The 19,870-nt window shown below is 40.4% G+C and overlaps 1 protein-coding gene across 2 annotated transcripts in view; it reads left to right on the top strand.

The window, feature by feature from the left end:
• Positions 1-19,480, top strand: part of IGF2BP3 (insulin like growth factor 2 mRNA binding protein 3) — a 109,845-nt gene extending 90,365 nt beyond the window's left edge. Inside the window, exons 9-15 of one of the 2 annotated variants that reach the window (XM_070424429.1) lie at positions 596-731; positions 2,176-2,301; positions 13,286-13,402; positions 14,030-14,104; positions 15,323-15,454; positions 16,130-16,243; positions 17,232-19,480. In XM_070424429.1, coding sequence (XP_070280530.1) covers positions 596-731; positions 2,176-2,301; positions 13,286-13,402; positions 14,030-14,104; positions 15,323-15,454; positions 16,130-16,243; positions 17,232-17,330 — 799 coding nt within the window. In that variant the 3' untranslated portion in view covers positions 17,331-19,480. The remainder of the gene's footprint in view (positions 1-595; positions 732-2,175; positions 2,302-13,285; positions 13,403-14,029; positions 14,105-15,322; positions 15,455-16,129; positions 16,244-17,231) is intronic. The other variant, XM_070424430.1, reaches the window with a different exon arrangement.
• Positions 19,481-19,870: the final 390 nt, after the last annotated feature.

Below are 19,870 nucleotides of genomic sequence, written 5' to 3'. Positions count from 1 at the left end.
CGGGTTGAGTTACATGATTTCCTCCAGCGTACTTTATCTAAATTCTAAGCTTACTGGCAAAGAGGAAGTATATACATGTGAGCTCTGGCTTGCCTTTTGAAACATTTCCATGTTTATTCTTTGCCTGGTGACCCAGAAAATGCAATTGCTGGAGAATGCCACTTATGCCTAGAACTGGTCAGTGCAGACTGGGAACATACTCATTAAAGGTTATGTGCATCTGGTTCTTGGTTTCTGCTAAAACTATATCCTTCCAATCATGTACTTTACATTTTACTGGTAAATTATGAAAGTGGTTCAACCTTAAGTGGCTAAGAAGCACACTGTGTTTAAACCACGAATTTAATTGAACTACGTGCACCCAGGGATTTTTATTGAGAAGGTGGGAGGGGAAGTGTTTTCTCTCCTCTGGCTTTACAGTTCTTGGATTTGTGTCTTTTGAGGCTCACTCCTTTTTCATCATGTCTAACCGCCCACTTTTACAACTCGCCAGCCCCCTCATTTGGGTGTTAATTGCCATCTGTGGCTGAACTGTTACTATATCTTCCTCCCATAATTTCCGTTCTCTTTCTCTCCCTCCGTTTTCAATCTGCAGATTGCAGGAATTGACGCTGTATAATCCGGAGCGCACCATCACAGTGAAAGGCAGCGTGGAAACATGTGCCAAAGCTGAGGAAGAGATAATGAAGAAAATCAGGGAGTCTTACGAAAACGATATTGCTTCTATGAATGTTAGTTTTAATACCAAGGGCGTGTCTTTATTTTGATGAAGTTAAAAGATATTTTCAATTGCATTAATATTGATTTCTTTAATGGTGTTGTCATTAGATTAGGTTCTCATTGGTTTTTAGCACCGTAGGGAAGTGCCCTGGAAAACATGGGCTCTGACAGTAGGCTTGGCTATCTCTGTGATTTTGGCAAAGTATTTAGTCTTTGAGACTTAGCTCCCTTATCTGTGAGGTAAGACTAATACTTTCCTTAAAAAGGTTATTATCTCCTGCACAACGTTAATTTGAAGGAAATTAGTACAGTAGAGGTATGTGAATTGTGTTTGAATTCCAGTTCACCTGTGTATTAACTGCAGCTCTGTTTTCTTGGACAACTTAATTTGGTCTTTCTGAGCATCCGTTTCCTCATCTGTAAAATGAGGCTACTGCCTACATTGCATGCCTGTTAGAATTACAGTAGATAACAGTGCATGTAAAACTACTGTTATGAATATAAATTTAAAACTTGGTTCCTTGGAGATAAAAATAATCTGTGTAGCGACTAGAACATAGTGAATTGTTGACGTTCCTTAATGGATGGAATGGTGCTCACGATGTAACATTTGTAAAGTTCATCTTCAATTTTAACGTAAATGATTGAAAAAAAGATTGTCCTCAATTGGGCCTGTCATCTGAAACATTACACCTAACAGAAGGGAAATGTAAAGATGTTATCACCTTTGTGAGGGGAGCTTAGAATGCTAATCACTTTAGTCCACTTGACTGCCTTCCTACCTTCACATTGTCACTGCTCATCCAAATGTGCGAGTTAACTGGGAGTAAATCCAACTCTATAGGCCTTTTAAAAGGATTCTCAAGTACGCACAAGTCTCAGCTCTGATCGCCACCTCCCTGCCTCAGCCCTTATAAATTAAACCAAAACAAATGCCCCTTCCAGGGTAAGTCTAGTTGTGGGAGCTACATGCAGAGGACCTGATTTCCAAAGGCCTTGACTTTGTTTTAGGCCTTTAGACCCATGACTCCAAATTTTATCCGGAAGTAAAGATCTCTTAATAGCTCATTCTCTATATCTGGTTTGCTTTTCAGTGAACAAATCTTGTTCGCTTACTTCTTCAACGGGTGCACGGTTTTGTCTGCCTGTACCTTGTGCTACAGTATACGGTGCGTCTTTGAGCTCTGCGAGCTGCCCTGAAGGACAGGAAGGCTGCGTCCCAGCCCTGAGAAACTCCGTGTGGCTTCAGATCAAGGAGGCGGCAAACAAGCACACGGATTTTAAATACCAAGAATATAAACAGATATAAACTATCTGCTCAAGTGTGGTCACAGGAAACATCTGCTTTGTTCTAAAATTTTTGTGTCAGATGATTTTAACTAGACAAGAGGTCACAATCTGAATATTGTCATGTATACTCACTTATACATGATCTTTTTAATTTTACCATTGCAGCTTCAAGCACATTTAATTCCTGGGTTAAACCTGAATGCCTTGGGTCTGTTCCCGCCCACTTCAGGGATGCCACCTCCCACCTCAGGGCCCCCTGCAGCCATGACTCCCCCTTACCCACAGTTTGAGGTAAGACGATGCACCTCGGCTTTCTTTATGGTTGAGTGGGGGAGCATTGCTGCCTTTGAGTGGTGTGATGTGAGCTGTTTGGGGGAAATCTCAACGTAAAACCTGGTTCCCATGTGATCTGGAATTAGTGTAGAGCCAGCACATGCTTTCTGGTTCCAGTCAATAGGACCATCTTTTCTGTTCCTTGTAGACACAGGACTTATTACTGGGGCTTTGGGGTGGCTGGCACAGTTGTCAGCATGCGCTTTCAAAGGTCAAAAGTTTGAGACTTTGCAGAGGGGGGAAGAGGTTACTTATTTTTAAATATTGAAGTAAAGGATTTTTTAAAGTCTTCCTTCATGTTTAACTTTATCTGGAAGTTAATTGCTTTGGAAGATCAGTAAAAACTGGACTTTTTCATTTTGAGTGTTTGTACTTTTTAAAACTATGAACTCAGTTTTGTGTGCAAATGTTAAATAGCTTTTATTTTGTAAACAGGTTATCCTATATAATAAAAGGCTAATGTGCAAATCGACCGAATGGCGAAATGACCAGTCACTTTTTTTTTTTTAATATATTTTATTGATTTTTTACAGAGAGGAAGGGAGAGAGATAGAGAGTTAGAAACATCGATGAGAGAGAAACATCGACCAGCTGCCTCCTGCACATCTCCCACTGGGGATGTGCCCGCAACCCAGGTACATGCCCTTGACCGGAATCGAACCTGGGACCCCTCAGTCCGCAGGCCGACGCTCTATCCACTGAGCCAAACCGGTCCTGGCGATGACCAGTCACTTTGATGTGCACTGACCACCAAGGGGCAGATGCTCAACACAGGAGCTGCCCCCTGGTGGTCAGTGTGCTCACACAGGGGGAGCACTGCTCAGCCAGAAGCCAGGCTCACTGCTAGCGAGTGCAGCGAAGGTGGCGGGAGCCTCTCCTGTCTCCACGGCAGCGCTAAGGATGTACGACTGACAGCTTAGGCCCGTTCCCCATCAGTCAGACATCCCCGAGGGCTCCCAGACTGCTAGAGAGTACAGGCTGGGCTGAGGGGAAACCCCCCCCCCCCCCCCAGTGCACGAATTTTGTGCACCGGGCCTCTAGTTAAGAAATAAACCTTATTTTTATATTTACTTTTTAAGAATAGCATTTTTCCTGAGGTCAGAAAGAGGAGACCAGTGATAGTATGAAAATAATTGCAGCATAGTAGACACCTTATCCAGTAATTCTTTTTGAAAGTAATTTATATTATCAATTATAATTGGGGGTAGACAATCATGTGAAATAAAATTAACAACGTTCTAGGGTCTTCCTTCATGCTTTTGTTTTTGTATCTCTCCCTTCCTGTTTGGCTTTCTTTTTATCATATAACGTTTTGAGTGGTATCTCCTGTGCTAATTCAGGGACATGTCTGGGTGAAATAGGTTGGGGGTTCCACTATCACTTTGCCTAGAATATGGGTACAGTGAAATGCCACTGGTATTCTACAGAGAACACAGGTCGCTGAGGTTGTCCATATTTTCTCTTTAAGAATGGAATTCCCTGAAACCTCCACTGTTGGGTGTGCGTATCTTTTGCTTTCTTCTTAGGGTGTGTTTCTGCCTTGACTGTCAGCAGCATTTGCATCTTCCCTGCAACTTATCTGCCACTCCCACATGTTTGGGCTTGGAAACAGTATGACAAAGCCCATCAATCTAAGGATAGGCCTCAGAGTCCCAGCTCCATGTCGTGTGAACAGACTCACTGTGCCTTAAGTGAAACTGTCCACTACAGCCAAAGGTGGTGGAAGTAGCTGATGTATTTGACCTTGATGTTAACCGGGGTAGGGGAAGGAGCCCTGCAGGTGAAAGCCCAGGTCTAGCCCAGCTCTGCCCTGGGTTGGTGTCACCATAGGTCAGTCTCTTCTTCGCTTTGGGTTCTTCTAATCTGAACAGTGAAGAAACTGAACTAGATGAGTAATCTCGAAAGGCTCTGTTTTTAGGTCACACACTTCTAGTGTTTAAAGAATTCAATAATGTGAAAAGTTGGAGTGGGAATTTGAGAGTATATGGACTGACCTCTGATAGGCTTCCTACAATCTTGACTACAAAAAGGTGCATTTGTCATATGGCTGAGGTTAGGGCAGATGTGTCCCTGACAGTTCTGTATAAAATTACATTTATTGAAAGCTACTAGGAGCCGAATCAAAGTAACTCTATGTTGCAGAAGCTCTCCTCTAACCTCCACTTCTGCTAGTTGCCCTAACCAGCTTTCTCTTTGGGTAAGTCACCTAACTTCTCTGTTCCTAATTCTGTTTCTCTCTGCTGGTTGCATGTCATGTTCCAGTCAGTAAAGCCTTTCATACTACGAGTGGTAGCATGTCAGAACATTCTTGGACATCATCATCATCTATACTTCAGTAGCAAGAATTCCTAAATTTAATTGCTAGGTATCTATTTTTTAAGCATTCAAATAAAAGAATATGAATATTCGTTGGATATAATCCGTTTTCTGATTATACAGTTTTGTGTATTGGGTTTCTATGTTGTTAAAAAAATTGTTTTAAGAGGAGGGAGATCATATTAAGAACTTATACTTCTGAAGCACTTTTATAATTTGAAATGTCTGAGTGACTTAAACGAGTAGCAATTTTATTTTAAGAATGGGAGAAGGAGGTCAATGATCTTTTTTAAATTGTGGTCTTTGGTTCTCCTGAGACTTTAAAACAAAATCAAGTAGGTGCTGCCCTAGCCAGTTTTGCTCAGTGGATAGAGCATCATCAGCCTGCGGACTGAAGGGTCCTGGGTTTGATTCCGGTCACGTGCATATGCCTGGGTTACGGGCTCGATCCCCAATAGGGGGCATGCAGGAGGCAGCTGATCAATGATTCTCATTATTGATGTTTCTAGCTCTCTCTCTCCGCTCCCTTTCTCTCTGAAATCAATACAAATAAAAATAATATACATATATATTGAAAAAAACCAAGTAGGTGCAATTAGAAGCAGCCAATGAGAACAGGAAAAGATGCAGAGGCTGCCAGCCGGAAGGCACAAACACTTCAGAGGGCAAGAGCTCAGAACCCGTATGGCCTGGTGGTTCAAGGGCCGGAAAAGACATTCTCACTCTTAAAGGGATAAAATGTGGAGTCTTAGCAACCCATGTTCTCTGAAAAATTCCAATGGGCGTTTTACTCTACGTGTATTCTAGGCAGTGATAACATGGAATCCCCAACTTTGAACCGAACATTTCTGATGACATTGGTGTACCAGGTACCACCTAGCACATTAAGTGCTAAGAAGAAAGGCAAATCTGTCCACTCAGCTGGGAAGGTTGACAGATTGTGTCTACTGCTAACTCCTCTCTCTATTCATCTTGGACCTCAAAGAATGTGCAGGAATTAGCCATAGAAGTAGAAAATGGAAAGGAGATGTATTTTTGTAATCGACCTTTTTCTTCAAAATGGAAGAAATCTTTGCTTTTGCAATTGCCTTTTCCTCTCACAAGCACATCTGTGGACAGTCCTCTCATATATTTGGTATATATTTTTACAAACTTTGTCATTATAGGTGATTATTAATGAGAACATCACACTATTTTGAACTTTTCTCAAGTACATTCTCCTTGATGTTAACTACAATATCATCATCACTCTTCAGAAATTTGACAGAACACTATTTAACATGCAGGCCATGTCTAAATTTCCATAGTTACCCCAACAATGTTCTCTATATCTCTTTTCAATAAAGAACCCAATCAAGGATCATGCATTGCATTTAATTGTCATATCTTTAGTCCTCCCCTTTTTTTAACAGTACTCACCTTCAGTGCCTCGCTTTTTTCTTCCTTTTGGTATTGACAAATCCAGGCTAATGGTTTTAGAGAATATCTCCTAATTTGGATTTGATTGACTGCCTCAGATTAGACCTTTTATTGAGGCAGGAATATCTTGTCCCAATGGGAAACAAGTGATGTCAGTGTCTCGTTATTGGTCATGTTAAGTTTGATCATATGATCAAGGCCAGGTCTGTTTGATTTTTTCATTATAAAAATACCTTTCCCAATTGTGATTAAGAAGTAATCAGTAGTACTTTGGGATTGTGTGTCTTTCACAGCAGTGGGTTGAATATCCATTGCTGACATTTGCCCAAAGCATGTGACTGCCTTAATGTCTTCTTTTACATTCATTAGTTGACAGTCTTCTATGAAATACAGCTTCCTCTGATCCATATGTTAAGGGTGTGTGTATGTGTTTTTGTTAATTACATTAGAACTTCGCAGACCTTTTGAATTAGAATCCCCCCCTTCCCCAGGCACAGGGTAGGGAGTGGAGGTGAGACCTAGGCATTATTATTTTGGAAAACGCCATAGATGACTCCCCTGTGTAGCCAAGGTTAACTCACAACAGCTGCCCTGTTTCTTAACTGTGCCCCACCTTGGACTTAAATGAATCAGAATCTCAGTTGGAGTAGATGGAGGCTCAGAGCTTGTGGTTTTGTAAGGGTCCTCAGGAGCTTTTTGTTGCCCATTCATTGTCAGGAACTGCTGTTCTGGAAAGAATGTTTACTAGTCTGTGGAGGGTGGACTTAAATGTTGGAAAAGTGTATCTCCTATCAAGACTAATGCGTGGGAGACAATATTTAGGATAAGCATAAACACCACTCGTATGTCCCTCTTTCTAACTTGTTTGAGGCTTTACTTTAGAGCATAGTGAGAAAACTTCCCACCCCACGCCCCCTCTTTTCTCTCACCACCTGTCATTCCAACCCATAGGCAACTACCAGGCCAAAGCTGTCTGTGGGATGCTGCCATATGTCTGTTTTCATGCTTCTAGATTTTGGCATGCTATATCATCGGGATTAGTTTGGCTGTGTGTTTGGAGTGAAAAAAATGTAGTTAAAATGAATTTTTCCTTTTTTAAGAGAAGAGTCGGAGGGCAGATAATCCAAGTAGTTCTGGTGGTAGTTCTGCTATATCATCTAGGGCCGGCCGCCTGTTGGCTTAGCACACCGTCTCCTGGTCCAGGGTGATCGCTCAGGCTCCAACCATTGAGTCTGATTCCAGCCAGCAAGGATGAAGGATCAGAATTTGAAGTCACCTCATTTAAAGAGGCTGCCTGAAGGTAGCTTTCCACACATCCATTGGTGTCCTGTTTGCTAGAACATAATACCTGTCCATTTCAACCTCCAAGAGAAGCTGGGAAACTGAGTCTACAACTAAAGAGATGAGCAGGTGTCAGGGATGGCTATTTGCATCCTGGACTTAGCAGTATGGCATGTTAAAGGGATCTCTCAGCGCTTGGAAGGGAGGAGGTAAACTTTTAAGGTCCTCCCACCGCTCTACCCGCCCCTCCCCCCAAACCAGGAGACTAAATTAATTCTGGAGGAGAAAATTCCATGTTCTAGTTCCACTCCTGCAGATTATTTTCATCGAATAAAGGGAAAACACCATTTTCAGAGAATCTTACTGTCTCTGGATACCAATTAATGTAAAGTCTACTTCCAAATAACTGTCAGGGAATTTTTTGGCTTAACGTTTGAGAGAACAATTCCTTGTCAGTTTTGTTTTAGGATATAACTTCACGGGGGAGGAATACTTAGTTGGAATAGCTATGCCTTTACTGTATTATTAGTAGACTGTTCTTTTTCTAAACCCAAATCACTAAGTGGTCACCACTTTTTGAAACAAATACACCGACTACTGTTTTTAAAGGCAATAGTGAAATTTACCAAAGCTTTATCTTTTTGCTTGCCATTGCTTCCTGCAGTCCTTTTATTCCCTTTGGCTTCGTTTTTCTTCTTCTGAAGAACATAATATGGAAGGTCTGGGATATTTTTTAAACGCAGGCTGGAGTGAAAGGCTGGCAGGCATTTACCACAGCCATGAGCCACCACTGCTGTGGAGAAGCCTGCTGCTCCTTGATGCCCTGGAGTTAGCAGTACATCTCTGCTTTTACTTCAAGTGTATATTGCCTGGCAAGGAGTAGGTTTTGATGACAAAATGTTTCAAAGAATCTGACTTTTTATGTAGTGCTTCCTCTTTCTTTTACAGTTGGTTCATTTTCTTTCCCCCCTCCGTTTCCTCACTTCTGCTTTGTAACATGATAGAATGGATGCAGCTTGTCTTTGGATAAATTCCTTGCCTCTGTTCATACTCTTCTCCCTGGAACCTGCCAGGTTGATTATTCCCATAGAGCCATGGAGTTGGTTCCTCCAACAGACAAAAAGTCTGCAGTTCCGCCTAGCAGCTGGCTCATGCAGTACTTAATTGGCAAACTTCGAGTTTATAAATGACAGGAAATGCTCCTTTCAGAAATGCTCAAACAGTAGGGAAGAGGCAATTGGCAGCTAGTGAGCAGAGCAAGAGCTGGAGTTGGCACAAGCATCACCCACACAGCAACATCCATAGCTTGACAGTGTTGGCAGCTTGCTTTGGAGTTGGCAGAAGTTAGATCAAGTGCTGTTGTCTTAATTTTGGTAGTGCCTTTGGAGTCTTCCCAAAAGTCTCCAAATAATAGCATCATCTTAAAATTGCTAACTTCCTGCTTATGGAAGAGGCAAGAAAGGTGAGCAGTTCCTTAGGTCTTAGCTAGTTTAAGGTGCTCTTCAAGAAACAAAATATGAGTTGAAAGGAATTTTTAGATCAGATGACTGTTTGGTGGAATCTCTTAGTCCTTCTGAGGATTTCTTGCTATGGGTACAGCTCTTTCGTCAGTAAACAATTTCAAAGTAAATAATTCCTTGCACACATAAATTACCTCCAAGAGGCCCTGATAACTTCTTATGGGGGGAAAGTTTCTTTGCCCCCCCCCCCCCCCACACACACACTTTTTTAAAGATTTCAATACTCTTTTTAGGTCATGGAGTTGAGTAAACTCAATTCCAGTTCCAGACCAAAATCCATTCAAACAAAACAAAGAAACTCAGAAGTATCTATTTTACAAGCCCAAGGAAAACACTGGCGTTCCTCCAGGTTCCTGCAGGCTGCTCTTGTTGGCTGGCATGCACGTCTCCATGCCTTTGTCATGTCTTAGGTTCTGTTCCCCACAAAGTAAATACACTTAACCTTACTGTTTGCTCATTCTTGTATCATAGATGATTAGGAATTACTCATGGGCAGACTGCACCAGTTATGCAAACTTTCAGTTGAGCAGCTTTGTTCTTTTGTTTTTTTTAGCTCTAACACAGAGTCTGCCAACAACTCCAAAGGAAGTTCTGTCGATAGGCATCTGGCAGAAATCCACTGGGAAGCAGCTTGTGTCCTGTGAATATCCTTCACCTCTGAAGGTTTAGGAAAAAGGGTCCGAGATAATGCAGCTAACATTAACTTAAAGGCAGTGTGTGTAAGAGCAAGGGCAATGCTGATGAGTTTTTTCAAGCTCCATCTCAAGAGACTTGAATTCACAGGTGGAAGAGGCTTATCATACCCATTGTTCTGGTTTTAGTTTTGTAAGTAAACATGAAGTTATCTGCTTATCTTACGGCCCGAGTCCTGAAAACATGGCTTAATATGCTGAATCCCACATAAGACTGCTTTGTACCAGAGAGCCAGTGTCATGATTGTCAAGGGGGCAGGATGTTTATGTGAGGTCCTTATAGTCTCAGAGGAAAATTTCCTTTAAAAATAATTTAGGGTCAGGGAGATGCCTGGTGGATATGGAATTGGAGCAAAGGGTACTGGGCGATGTTCAGAAATGTCTTCATCAAGATATCTGATGAGTCAACGTTTTATTACGGTGCCAAGAGGACACGTCACTGTCAGACTGGGCACCACCTCCTGGGGTGCTCAGTCTGCTTTCCTGGGATGCCTTTTATATTTGACAGGTTCTGCTGCTGTTTTCATCCTGTGCAGAACACATTTCTGTCTACATACTGATTCTTTCTTCAGGTCTTTGCCCCTTCTTACTCTTCGGTTTTGGTCCTTTGGACCTTCTCTACTGACCACCATTCCTTTTCCAAACTTTACACAACTTTTCTCTTAAACCCACAACACCTCAACAAAACAAATGCATAGATACCTTTCATCACTTGTGGAGAGATGGTTTACCTTTTGTTCAGCCTTTGAGCTTTGATGACATCGTCTTTGCCTCCGAGCAGTGGTCTTCAGTACTTTCCAGGCTGAGACATGCTGGACCTCTGCTGGCTGGTCTCATGCTCAAAGGATGATGCCTGTTACCTGCATCCTCTGAGGACATTCATCAGTCGCTCTCCGGGATTAGTCACAGGAAAAGTAGTGTTTACTAAGCAAATGAAGTTTTTCTCTTATAGACATGGTAAATCATGCAACTGATTTTTTTTCTTCTCTTAATTAGCTGCTAAGAAGCTGAGAGTCGAATTTGTGTACTAGCATTTCTGGCTTCATCTTATCTCTTCTGTTAGGTCCCTATGCTCTTATTTCTTCACCTTTGTTTTATCTTTTTAGGTTATGTGTACTTTGTAAGCAGCATAAAATCTTACTGGAACAAGGCCCATAAAACAAATAATTATAGTCACAGCAAAAGACAGTGGGACAGATCTGGGCAAGTTACACCTTAGATTTAGGCTGATCATTTAAACTCCTCTCCCCTCAAAAAGTAAATAATTCAAAAGAACATGATATGGATGTTCTCAGTGACACAAATTTTTAGATCCTAGCTTTATTTAAAAAAAAGAAAAATTGGTTAAGTCCTGACCAGTGTCTCCCTCAGTTGGTTGAGTGTCATCTCATGCTCCGGGAGAATGCTGGTAATAGATGCTGACATTGAACACAGTTTATGGTCAGTGTCAGCATTAATTCAGTTGGTCTATCTAGTTATTAAAATACGATAGGCATTAAAGGGTCCCTCAAGAATAAATGGCGTATGCTAACTCCCTAACACACTGGCAGGCTGAGGTATGGTGCTTTCCGAAAAAAGACATGGTTCTTATGACTTAGAAATAGAGATGAAGTAATTTTATTTGGTGTTCTTCACTGATGGATAGCAATAGTAGTCACCTGACCAAGCTGTGCAGGACAAGCCCCTATTACAAACCTCCACAGGCAAGAGTTGTGATTTTTTTTTTTTAATATATTTTATTGATTTTTTACAGAGAGGAAGGGAGAGAGATAGAGAGTCAGAAACATCAATGAGAGAGAAACATCGATCAGCTGCCTCCTGCACATCTCCTACTGGGGATGTGCCCGCAACCCAGGTACATGCCCTTGACCGGAATCGAACCTGGGACCCTTCAGTCCGCAGGCCGACGCTCTATCCACTGAGCCAAACCGGTTTCAGCAGTGATTTAAAAAAAAAAAAAAAGTTTAGTGATAAGGCAGTCTTCTGATGTTTATTCTAAGAATGCTCTAGAGCAGCGGTTCTCAAACTGTGGGATCGCGACCCCTTTGGCGGTTGAATGACCCTTTCTCAGGGGTCGCTTAAGACCATCCTGCATATCAGATATTTACATTACGATTCATAACAGTAGTAACATTACAGTTATGAAGTACCAAGGAAAATAATATTATGGTTGGGTCATAACATGAGGAACTGTATTTAAAGGGCCAGAAGGTTGAGAACCACTGCTCTAGAGCTACAAAAAAAGACTTCATTTAGCTGACAACTGTGTTGTGTGTGTTATGACATCCTGGGAACATAGGGAATACCAAAGAAATACCAAGCTATAAAGAATATAGTGCATCTATTTAGACAGATGCTGAAGAAACAAAATCCAGTACTCAGAGAAAAATCCAATGGTTTTTAGTAAGAATATTTCCTGGAGTTGAACTTTAGGTTCTCTTACAGGAAATATGAGGTACATGGTGAGGCTATAAAGGAACAAACTCAAGATAAGCAGAGTTAAGATGATTTTCATTTGTAGAAAACTAGGTGTGGGGTCTAGAATCATACATTGCTGTGTTTTTCCTAAGTGTGAAAGGCATGGTTTAAACTAAAATACCCCCTTAATATACTGACTGCAAGATACATTTATTAGCAGGAGAATTTGGAAATATCTGTCAGTTTTAAATGGTTATGCTCTGATACAGCATTTCTATTACATAAAATTTTAGAAGCATTTGTACAAGGGCACAAGATTTATGTTTAAAGATTTTTACATGAATTAGTGAAAAATTGGAAACCAGACTTTATGAAGGTATATATTTTAATGCTCACTTGAAGATATAGACATAGACATGAGAGATACATTGATTGGTTGCCTTCTGTACACGCCCCATCTGGAGGTGGAACCCGCAACCTAGGTATGTGCCCTGATTGGGAATTGAACCCACGATCTTCTGTTGCATGGGATGACACTCCAACCAGCTGAGCCACATCAGCCAGGTCATGTTTTTTTTAAATTGATTTTTATTTTTTGTTAATCCTCACCCGAGTATGTATTTTCTTTCTTTCTTTTTTTTTTTTTTTAAGAGAATGGAAGGGGTGAGGGGAAGAGAGACATCAATGTGAGAGAGACACATTGATTGGTTGCCTCCTGTACACGCCTACCAGGGATCCTATGTGCCAGGACCAGGAATCAAACCCACCTTTTTTTGGTATATGGGACAACACTCTAACCAACTGAACCACCTGGCCAGGTGAAGGTCTTTAAAGTAGTATCCTCAGATATAATGCAATAACTGTCAGGTTAAGGTGAAGGAACAGTGGATTTTTTTCTTGACTTTTCTGTGATGTGATTTTATTCCCATAACTTCATTTACTTGTTAGAATCTTCCTTGGATATAGTGATGGGGGAATCTTCATTGTAAATATAATCTGTGCCTCTATTACAATACATTTAAACTTTATAACATTTATATAACTTTTAAATCTATAATTTGGTGACATTTTAAAGAAAATTGTGTACAGAAGTGATAATTTAGATGCAAGTGCTTTCAGGATGAGCATATAAATAAGATCTTCGCGACGTGTTAGGTAAACTCACGTCAGTTTACTGCGGTGGTTTTCCAACTGTCCTGATATTCCTGCTGTATGCGAAGCCCCCGTCCCTATGCCACCGATAATAGCCTGATTGTATGCAACAAGCATGAATGTCCTGTGTTTCTTTCCCGACAGCAATCAGAAACGGAGACTGTTCATCTGTTTATCCCAGCCTTATCTGTCGGTGCCATTATTGGCAAGCAGGGGCAGCACATCAAACAGCTTTCTCGCTTTGCAGGAGCTTCTATTAAGGTACTGTTCTGCCAACTGTGGCTGCCCTGGAGCTTTAAATACAGTCAGTTACAGAAACATGAGTCTTCTTGACACCTCATACTTGGAATCGAAGGTAGAGTCTGTCCTGAGTTTACTTTACTTCATATGGTACTCAGTGCGATACTTGAAGGGAATTTACCAGTTGTCTAAATTTATGAATTTATCAGTTTCTTGCTCACACAAGACACTTGGGGAGCGCTGATGCATGAGGACCAAAGACTACACTCTGAATAGCAATGGTGTAGTGATAGGGGCATGGGCGGTGGAGATACAGACCCAGCTCTCCCTCCAGCTCTATTAGCTGTGTGATCATGGGCCAGGTAATGCAACTGCTCCAGCCTTCCGTCTGCCCATATGTATAGAGGCAATACCTCGTCAGGATGTAGTGAGGATTAGTGGAGGGGCTGCAAACGGACTTTTACGTTAGGACCAGGCATAATGTAAGGACAAGTGTGTGGCAGGAGCCGTAACTAATAAACCCACATTAATTATTGCCTCTTCATAACTTCCTTCTGGAAGGCTTTCTACGTATCACTAAGTCAGGTGCAAATGTCAGGCTGGTTTGTGTCACCTTTCCGTCATAACCCCTTGATGGGTCTGTTCCAGATTGCTCCAGCTGAAGCCCCAGATGCGAAAGTGAGGATGGTGATTATAACCGGGCCACCAGAGGCCCAGTTCAAGGTATGTGCTCTGGAGTCTGTGCACAGGGAGCAAATGAATGGATGTGGAGAATATGAAAGCCTTCTTTTCAGGAACACTAACCTGGCTTCTCCCTTCAATGTATTTCTAATACTCAGTAGAAACAATTTCTCGATGGAAATTTCTAAGACTAAGAACAGAGTAGAGGAGCAATTTGAGATCTTGCTTGCCAGCCACTGTGGTCAGTTTGGCACACATACAATCTTATAAAAATTAGTAGAATTGTATACTTGAAACGTAATTTTTCTGACCAATGTAACCCCAATAAATTAAATTGAGAAAAAAAAAAAGAGTAGAAACAAACCAAAGCCTTTGTTTTAATTTTGAGAGTTCTGTAGTGGTTTTGGATTTACCTGTCTTCCGAAAGAGAATTTGCTCAAAGCCTCGTTATCATATGTGAAGGTGAGCCCTTAATACTGAAATTTACAAACCTGCCTGGTTAATATGCCTTGGAAAACTTGTTCTCAAATTTTCCTTGTCCCTGAGAAGCCATAAACTTGAATTAAAATGTCTTTTCCTCTTTTCCGTGGATTAACTGTTAGCCCCAGTTCATCGTCTCTCTAATTACTCTTGTCCAATTAAACTTAACTCTGACTTTTTTCCTTTGGTACAAAGCAGAGCAAATTAATGGTTATACACCATAGGGGAGATTTCTTATGTGTAACTTCTAGTTGTATGCAGTAGGTGACAGGATGTGCTGACTGTAAATATCAGAAGTATATGTTAACTTTTTATAGTCTTATTCAAAGTAGAAACCATCTGGTTAAGAGGAAAAAACAAACTATTTCTCTCAGCAGGTTTCTCACTGGCCCATTTAGACAAGAGCTGGTTTCCTGTGAGCCTAGCACAGCTGGCTCTGTAGTTCTTCCCTAGTCTCTTCTGCTCAGAAAGATATGATTACTTATTGCGTGGAGGAGAGGTTTTACCTTTCAGATGGAGAGCAAATGCCTTTAACTGTTGTGTAAAGAAAGGTTCATTCTTTCATCAACATTCAATTGACTCATCTATGACATGCAGTTACCGTCAACCTTTTCTCGGGCTTCCTAACTTCTCAGTCTCGTATGCAGTCTTCAGTCTATCAAATGCAGACGTATCACTGGCAAAGAACTATTCCGTAGACTTGGGCAATCTTTAATGTTAAAGAACTTTTTGTCTCCTACGTGAATAACACTGATTCATTGGCCATGTTCTCATCTGTAGGCTCAGGGAAGAATTTATGGAAAAATTAAAGAAGAAAACTTTGTTAGTCCTAAAGAAGAGGTGAAACTTGAAGCTCATATCAGAGTGCCATCCTTTGCTGCTGGCAGAGTTATTGGAAAAGGAGGCAAAACGGCAAGTACTTCAGCAAAACCTGTGCAGTGGTATGAAAGGGAGAGCGTTGAAAGGTACTTAGGAGTTCCAAGTCCCTGAATTTTGGCTAATTTATAAAAAGCAGGACCATCTGGGCCAAGGTTCGGAGAAGACTGTCTTTTGTTCCTCCTGAGTGTTGGTGTCAGCTACTGGTGAAAGTAATGCCTCTCTTTCAGACCACTTTGTGTGAGAAAACTCATTTATAAGGGGCATTCAACATTTTTCTGTTGACATAACTCAGCTTTTAATTTTTATTGCACAGTGACATGAGAAAAAATTTTTAAAATTTCATCTTTTATAACTTGTAACTCTATAACCGAAAATTGTTTCCCAGTTTTAATGCATGTAACTAAGTCATTTTCAAAGCTATTTACAATTTTGAAGTGATTGAAAGCGTACACTTTGGAAGCAGACTCTCAGGGTTTGAATTTGGTTCTGTCATTCACTTGTGTAACTTTGGGCAACTCAGTTTCTTTCCTAGCTAAGCCTTAGTTTTCATCATCTTGCAATGGGGACAATATTACTAACTGTACAGAATCATTACTGGATTGGGTGAAATTTGTAAAGCCATAGCTAGTGTTTGGCATAGTAAGTGCTCAGGAAATGGTAACAAAAAACAAAACAAAACTTAACATGATTTGTATTTATCTTTTTCAGGTGAATGAGCTCCAGAATTTATCTAGTGCAGAAGTTGTTGTCCCTCGTGACCAGACGCCTGATGAGAATGATCAAGTGGTGGTCAAAATAACTGGTCACTTCTATGCTTGCCAGGCAAGTGGGCTCTGATGTGATACGCAAGCTCTAATGCTTTTTTCCCAAATGGAAACAATTTTCCTGTGGGTACCAAACACTTAAAAAAATTTTTTTAAATTGATTTATATTTTCAAATGAGTTGGTTTAATTTCAGGGGGTACAGAATTCGGGATAGAAAAAAGACTGAAGAACACACTTTGATAGGACTCTAGGCTGGGTCTACTGTGATCTCATAGCTAAGTTAAAAATGGCCAAGTGAGAAGAACTAAAGAGATGAGCCACTGCATTATTACTATTAACAAAAGTTTTTTCTTAAATGTACCACAGGCTCCAAGACAACACTTCGTTCTAGCTCAGAGGTCCTCAAACTTTTTAAACAGAGGGCCAGTTCACTGTCCCTCAGACAATCCACACTTGTGCACTGCGGGCCCGGGACGAGTCGGCTGCTAAGCAGGACAGGCAGCGGCGGCAAAAACACCCGGCGGGCCGGATAAATGTTTTCGGCGGGCCGCATGTGGCCCATGGGCCGTAGTTTGAGGACCCCTGTTCTAGCTTATAGGTGGCAAGAGATGTTATAACAGGGAATTCGGATGTTAAAATAAATGGAATTGCCTCAGGCCCAAGGACCAGCTCACTTTTTGCCAGATTTAATTCCACTAATGGCCTGGAAACACTTATCCTGAGTTTCTTTTTATGCTTCTTCTGGAATGCCTTATCTTCCTCATCCATCTCTTTGCCACCCTCACAGATGGACGTGGCCCCTTCCCCAGAAACTGAGCTCTCCGTCACACCCCTGTGTCTATGCCTCCAGGTGGGCCCATTGATTCTAGTGCCACACACTTAATTCTTCTTTTAGCAGGTGACTTTAGAGACTACTAGCAAACTAATTAGTATGGATAATTAATCTTCAAATAAACTTCTGTGTGAAGTTTTTGAAATGGGAAAGTAAACCAACTTTGAGTAACCGTTGATCAGGTGGAAATTTCAAAACTCTCTCCTTCTGTAGGTTGCCCAGAGAAAAATTCAGGAAATTCTGACTCAGGTAAAGCAGCACCAACAGCAGAGAGCTCTGCAAAGTGGACCACCTCAGTCAAGACGGAAGTAAAGGCTCAGGAAACAGCCCACCACAGAGGCAGATGCCAAACCAAAGACAGATTGCTTAACCAACAGACGGGCTGACCCCCCATCCAGAATCACATGCACAAGTTTTTACCTAGCCAGTTGTTTCTGAGGACCAGGCAACTTTCGAACTCCTGTCTCTGTGAGAATGTATACTTTATGCTCTCTGAAATGTATGACACCCAGCTTTAAAAAGATAAAAAAAATAAGGGGGAGGGAGGAAAAGAGGAGCTCTGCACTTCCCTTTTGTTGTATTTTCAGTGTAAAAATTTTCTAATTTTTCTTAATATTTCCCATTTATGCAAGAAATTGGCTTAATGATGCACTCACTAAATTCATCAAATAAAAATAGATTGCTCCTAAGTGAGAATAGAATTATTATAAGAACTTAAATGTTAAGGTATCAACGTAGAAAAACGTGTTTTATTTTTATCTAACACTAACATGAATAACGTAAGGGAAGTGCTGAATGGTGTTGGCAGGGGTATTAAATGTGCATTTTTACTCAACTACCTCAGGTATTCAGTAATGCAATGAAAGCAAATTTTGTGGGGTTTTTTTTTTGAAATTTTTATATACTTTATAAAGATAAAAGTCCAACTGTTTTTTAAAAAATAAAATTTAATTAGCTAACAGGCAAATAAATGAAAAAAAATTTTTTTACTTCAGGCTGGTGACAGTAAAGCTGGAAAATTAATTTCAGGTTTTTGAGGCTTTTTGACAGTTTTTAGTTGGAAAATCCAATAAATGTCCAGTGACATGGAGCAGTGCCTATATTTGGAGAGCAGCAATACCATTCATTTTTTTTGTTTATGGTAGGGAAAGTTTTTGATGGTACTAACAGAGCAAAGTGGTCACAGGAAGTTTTGGAATGGCTAGTTTAAATGGCTTCAGGAGATGTCAATGTTTTTGTTTGGCTAAGTGATTGAGTGCATAATTGCTTTGTGCTTCTGACTATCACTACCTAAAGAAAGTGCATCAGTGGAGATATGCAGCCCCTGTGGACTTGAAACTGATTGGCAAAAAGCAAGCCCCAGCTTGTCTTACAGGATACTTAGTTTGCCAATCCACCTCAGAGCAGTTGGTTTACCCTTTGAGCAGACCCCAAAAGAGTTGCTTGCAAAGACCAATGGGGCAGTCAGATGGTGTGAGTGTTTAAAGGCCATAAAAAGCTATATCTGCATGTGCCAGGCACTGCCATGAGCCTCACTAAGCTGTTTTGAAGATTTTTAAACAATGATAAAAAGGAAAGGCCACCTAAAATATTACATTAAATATAGCAGAATTTCTGCATTCTGTGCAACCAGTTATTGTAAGAAAACAATTTTTGGAATATAATTCGAATGACTGTGATAAAACTTTTGACCTGAATTCATTTGCCCATTCTGTAACTTGATGGCAAAACCCAGTATATACAATTATGTGGGTGTGGGTGGTCTCCAAGACCACACTGCTCTCAGAATTGTTTGTGTTGCTTTTTGTTCATAAAAGGATCACAGTCATCATATTACATGGATCTGAAGGACATATATAATAACCTTTAAAAAATCATTTTGCCTCATTTGTATTTCAAAATGAATTTCTACAGACTAGGTAAGTTTTTCTGATGATCGGTGTATCAGACATTTTGGAAATGACTTGAAATGTTTTCCTAAATGTTTTCAGAAAACCAGTTTATTTTGTAGTGTTAGCCAAAAAGTGCCCTTTTTGTCACTGAATTCATCTAGCATTCATAATCCCCCCCAACCCCCAACAGCAAATTGCTTAAAAAATAATCATGGACTGGCTCTCGGGTTGGTTTTTAGGTGAGATGTGCTTATGGCCAGAACTCTTCCTCAGTATTTGATTTTGCCAATATTTGATGAGTTGTTTTTTTAAAAATACAGATAGGTGCTACATTTATATCTGCTGGTTTAAATTCTGTCATATTTCACTTCTAGCCTTTTAGTGTGGCAAATCATGTTTTACTTTCAATTAAGCATTGGTAATGGAGTATCTGGTAATAGCTAGAAAATAATTCTGTAACTGAGTTTGTACTCACCGCATATGGATCATTCCTCATTTGTAATGTGCCCAAATGCAGCTTCATTTTCCAGACACCTTGATGCAGAATAAAGTTTTTCATCATTAGGTGCAGCTTGATGTGTAGTAGGTTTTTATTTTCGATTTTTCAAATAAGTATGAATGTAAGTTATAAATTTAAACAGATTTTTAGTAATGCTATGTCATTCTCAAGTTAAGCACCAATATCTATTAGTTATTTTCTTTATTGCATGGTACTTAATGTGAACCTTGATAATACTGTTTGCATATGAACTAAGAATTATAGGGCTAGTTATGTGTTTTTGCTTTAATTTTAAAAATGTTATCTATTCCATTCTACCTAGTAATACTTACACTTAAGCAAAATTAATTAAAAATCTGAGTAGAGCGTTCAAGTGAAACATGGGGACCAGTGATAACTCCAGGAAATCCTCCTGGGATCTCAGGAACAAAGACAACATTAAAACTGTAGTTGAAGCTCCT

Source organism: Myotis yumanensis, unplaced genomic scaffold (genome assembly GCF_028538775.1).
Source record: "Myotis yumanensis isolate MYYU_CA2020_CCGP unplaced genomic scaffold, mMyoYum1.0.hap1 SCAF_9, whole genome shotgun sequence".
Taxonomy (NCBI): Eukaryota; Metazoa; Chordata; class Mammalia; order Chiroptera; family Vespertilionidae; genus Myotis; species Myotis yumanensis.
This window is presented reverse-complemented; position numbering and strand designations above follow the sequence as displayed.